We start from the raw sequence: 4,664 nt of genomic DNA on the forward strand, positions 1-4,664 counted from the left end.
CTCGGCGTAACCACTGTTTATTTATGTTAATAAAGTTGTTGTTCTTGATCTTGATGATAGTCATTTAGATTTTTTCCTGACTTAATAAAAAAAAAGTGAATACTTCCTACCTGAGATCCTCGTTGTCGCAGAAAATCCTTATTTTGTTATCATAGTTTGCTCTGGCATTCCTTTTAACCTCCGCGGAACCTTTCAGTCCTTCAGTTCCTTTTGGCTCGGTGAGGCAAAAGTGAGGCAAATCTGAACACATCCTGTCAGCATTTTTCAGATGAATACATTTAAGTAAACAACTTAGTTTCACACTTTAGGATCTGTAGCCATTACAAGAGTTATAGAGCATTTTGGGGATTGCACAGGCATCGGTTTTCTATTGCCCATTTGCGGGGAGTAAGCGCGCCCTCCATTTGCGAGGTGTGCCCACTGCTTGCTCCACAGGGTGGAGACCAACAGAGAAGGGCGGGGAATTCTCTGGCTTCTGGATTCATCTGATAACCAGCTCGCAAAAAAAAAACTAAATAAAAACAAACCAACAAACACAAAAACAAAAGATATTATGACACAGCCTTTCAATTTGCACCGATGTGTTTTCCAAATTCTATCATACACATATATGCAAAAAGTGAGCGCGAGGGTCCTCGGTGCACCTGCTTGCTGCTGTGTTGAAGTCTCTCACACGCACACACACACACACACACACACACACACAGTTGTTTTAATCACTTTCTGTCCTGTGCTTGAAGTTTGATTTAGGCTTCTGCAGGAAATCTATGTCCTAACTTACGATGTCACCAGAAAATCCTTTTAACCCTATGCTCCAACCTTCCACGCCATTCAAGTGTAATTATATTTCATGGGAGGTGCACATCAGGTCACGTGGAAGGATATGGTGTAGATTTCAGGGATTTTTCTCATCATGAATGTATTAATGCAGTTTAAAATGCTCTGCACAAACACCTTTAGACTCTTTTAGGCCACAGTAAAGTGATGCCAGCCAGAAAACAAGTGTTCCAGTATGTGTTTCTTGTGTTTTTGTGGGGTTTTTTTCCCTCTTCTTTGGTTCTTCAGTTGTATTTTAAAGATTCAAGGACAGGGGCAGGTTAGCTGAGAGTAAATGCTGTGCTACATTCATATCATACATTTAATACATGTAATTAATCGTCTTTTCCTTTCTTTTTTTTAGGCTTGCTTTATATATTATACTTCATATTAAAGATTGACAATCCAAAATATATGACTTTTAATTACGCCTTTCTTCTCTGCGGGCTCTTTCGAAACACACAGAGTTGGTGTTTAGTTTGAAACGGAGAGTCTGAGATCATGTTTTCCTTTTATAACGTCTCGTGTTTGTTTTAACACAATCTGCCGCATGCGTGTGTTTGTGTGTGTGTGTGAGACCCTTAACATTAATTTCCTGTTTAAATTAAACGGATCAGAGTCATGAGCTTAATGGGCACGCTCTCTTTACGTTTCTGTCTCGTTGTCATCTTATCTTTAATGCTGTTGTGTACACGTTCTGTTATTTTTACAGCCTTTGCCCTTTATTTTCGCCCTCGTGACCCCCCTGCTGTGAGTTAATGAGTTTTATAGTAATGAACAAAGCTGACAGGTGAATGGATAGTTCTATAGAATAAAACACAAAAGCGGCTAAATAATCACCTACCATGGAAAATGCAGACAAAAGACGGCCAAGCGTCATTTCTCCAAATAACATGTTGTGTTTGTCTAAGCGAGACAGTCACTGGGTGTCACGTACGTTCACACAAATACACAAACGCATGACCTGCTGTCATCTATAACATAATCTGAAGATCCCACTTCCTCTTCCTCACATTTAATCTGATGACTGCTGGTGTCTCGTTTTTTTTGCAGTGATGATCGATTGATTAGTAAGAATGTGCAACTTTATGATTGGATCCCCAAAAAACTAGTCATCACACACAGTACTGTGTAAAAGTCTTGAGCCACCCATTATTCTTTATGTCTTGGCAGGTGGATGATTTATTGAAACATACATGGATATACATATACAGCATATACAGTAAAAACAGAGCTTGTACTATTCTAACGAGCTTCAGAGTGAATATTAAGTATGAGTGCCTTTATTCTTCAGCTCTATGTCAGCTCTGTGAGGATCTTCAGGATCAGTTCTCCAGGGTTCATGAAGGATGTTCAAAGCTCTTCTTTGGATGTTTCTGCCTTTTGTTCTGTTCTCTGTCAGGATGATCTCACAGAGATCTGGCTCTGGGGAGGCCCATCCATCACTGATAGTGTTCCTCTATATGTTCTTCTATCCAGGTATGATTTAATTATTAGCAGATGGGTTCCAGAAGGTGGATCAAACTGATTGTATTTTTCTTCCTTCATAATTCATCTGTTTATCAAAGATCTCCAACATCACAGACTGACCTGCAGCTGAGACCATGACAGAGCAATCTGTCTGAGAGACTGCAGTCAGTCCAAATTGGGCTGCAACTATTTGGAGATGGGTTGCCTCCCACCAGACAATCTGTGCAGTTACTCTGCAGTCAAAAGACGCTGAGGGTGTTACACGATCAACATCTGGGCCTTTAGTTGGTTTAGTTGGTTGCTGGAACTACTTGCAGTTCGTCATCAAACAAAAAAGAAAATTCAGTGTAATCACGGGACAACCACAGATTTATCTTTCCCTCGTCACAAGGAGGTTGTCATCCTATTTTTACTCTAATCCAGGGGTGGGGGACTCTAAATTGCGTCCTCAACATGTCTTGAAGTTCTCCAGAGGCCTGGTAATGAACTGATCATTTGATTCCGGTGTGTTGACCCAGGGTGATATCTAAAACCTGCAGGAGACGGGGCCTTGACCCCTGCTCTAGTCCAATATGATAAAAGCTAGCTTGGCTCATACTAACTGCTAAATGGAAGGAATCCGGTCTTTGGGTGATGACGTGATGAATCCTGCTTCCGGGCCCAAACTACTCTGTGTTTAATAAGGCTTTTGTGTTTTTTACATGTTTTAATGCTTTGTATCTTGTTCTATTTAATCTCAACAAGCTCTAAAAACAGTCAGTGATCACTGTCGTCCTCTCTCGGGTTTTATTACCACTAATCATTTTAAAGCTTAGTTTTCAAAACTTTATGATGTAACTGCAGCCCAGCCCAAGCAGCAGTATATTAATAACTAATCTGGTATTGTGGATGGATTATCTCAGCTGTTCTCCCGACTGAAGTTCGGTCCGTTTACAGCATCCTGCCATGCGATTGCATTTGTCCCGAACCTTCGGGAACACTCACGTTAACTTTGAGTGGAAAAAAGTTAGCGTTCATCGTCTAGCTTCAGTTTATGTTATGCTAACATATCTGTGTCGCTAGCGATCAAGTAGCACATCATTATATACCAGCTAACCCAATTTCAGTAACCCTACAAACGTCACTGCTGTTTAGTTTCCTGTCTTCATTTATGTTGGAAGTGATAGCAGAGCTGTACGTTTGAATTTGTTTTGCAAATCTCTCATTCAGAACATGGTATATTTTATTAACAGATAAGTTACAGAATAGAGTAATCTCAAGAAACATGCTTCAGCTACTTTTTTACTTTTACTTGAGTAAATGAGTTGAGTCAGTACTTCAACTTTTAGTGGAATATTTTTTAACAGTAGTTTATGAACTTTTACTTAACTAATGTCTGTACTTTTGCCAGCTCTGATACTCAAATGGGAATGTCTGACTAGTTGATGGTATAAATTTCTGGCTTCAGACTAGTTTTTGCACCTTTACTGACAGTATAGTTTCTCGGTTAACATCTCTCACTTACTTTTGCTCTCTGCCTTTCAACCTGCATTAAAGAGAACACCTCAAAGGCAAAGTATGGTTTAATGCCACTCAAGCAGATCAATACTAAAACTCCATCCCTTTTAATTACATTAATTAAATTTCATGCAGCAGTTCATTCACTTTAGTTAATTTGTGTGAAAAAAAGCAGAGTAGAAAGTTGTGATTTAACATAAACTTTATTTTACAGTTATTACATAGGAGAGAGAGAGAGAGAGAGAGATTCTTAAACATTCTGGGCCTGAGCTGCCATCATTCGCTCTTTTTGCTTCATTAGACATTTCCTTGCACTGGCATAAGCTCCCAGGTCTCCATCTACAAAGAGGAAAGATGACAATTTAATACATGAAGCGGCTGTGCAGCAAAACAGAAAAAGCTCTCCAAAAATCAGGAAATCACAATATGCAAAAACCCAAATCTCCTTCACATAGGAAAAGAAAAGCAAACTCACAATCTCAAAAGCTGGAAATAATGACACTTAATGATAAATGTTGTGTGCCATGACTGAACACTTATTGCTTATAAACTGCACACATCAAAGCTCTGGAACAGCTCAGTACTTACAGCGTGACTGGAAGTTCTTTGTCACCTCATTGAACTGCTGAATTTCCTTAGCACAGTTCTGCTGGTAGCTGTGTCCTTCTCTCTGCTGGCAGGCCCTCAAACGCTCCTGGATCACCTTCACGATCTCCTGATCCACTTTGCTGAAGGACAAGACAGAAACACAAGGGGATTTTCATTTTCTGTCAAAGTCTGTCAGACAGACTTGCCATCTTCTGATCTCTCCCAAATTGTTATGTGTCTTTCAGTCTGGCTGACTGGAATGCTCTAATGCTGTTTGAGACCGTTTCTGAAGC

At 39.9% G+C, this 4,664-nt stretch overlaps 1 protein-coding gene across 1 annotated transcript in view; it reads right to left on the reverse strand.

Moving 5' to 3' along the window:
* Positions 1-3,977: 3,977 nt before the first annotated feature.
* The window catches only part of ndufb10 (NADH:ubiquinone oxidoreductase subunit B10), a 2,435-nt gene continuing 1,748 nt past the window's right edge, over positions 3,978-4,664 (reverse strand). Inside the window, exons 3-4 of the mRNA XM_005734612.2 lie at positions 4,372-4,511; positions 3,978-4,122 (exon numbers count right to left, since the gene is read on the reverse strand). Coding sequence (XP_005734669.1) covers positions 4,034-4,122; positions 4,372-4,511 — 229 coding nt within the window. The 3' untranslated portion in view covers positions 3,978-4,033. The remainder of the gene's footprint in view (positions 4,123-4,371; positions 4,512-4,664) is intronic.

The sequence above is a fragment of the Pundamilia nyererei genome, unplaced genomic scaffold, assembly GCF_000239375.1.
Source record: "Pundamilia nyererei isolate P.nyererei 1_Seehausen unplaced genomic scaffold, PunNye1.0 scaffold00059, whole genome shotgun sequence".
NCBI classification, from domain to species: domain Eukaryota; kingdom Metazoa; phylum Chordata; class Actinopteri; order Cichliformes; family Cichlidae; genus Pundamilia; species Pundamilia nyererei.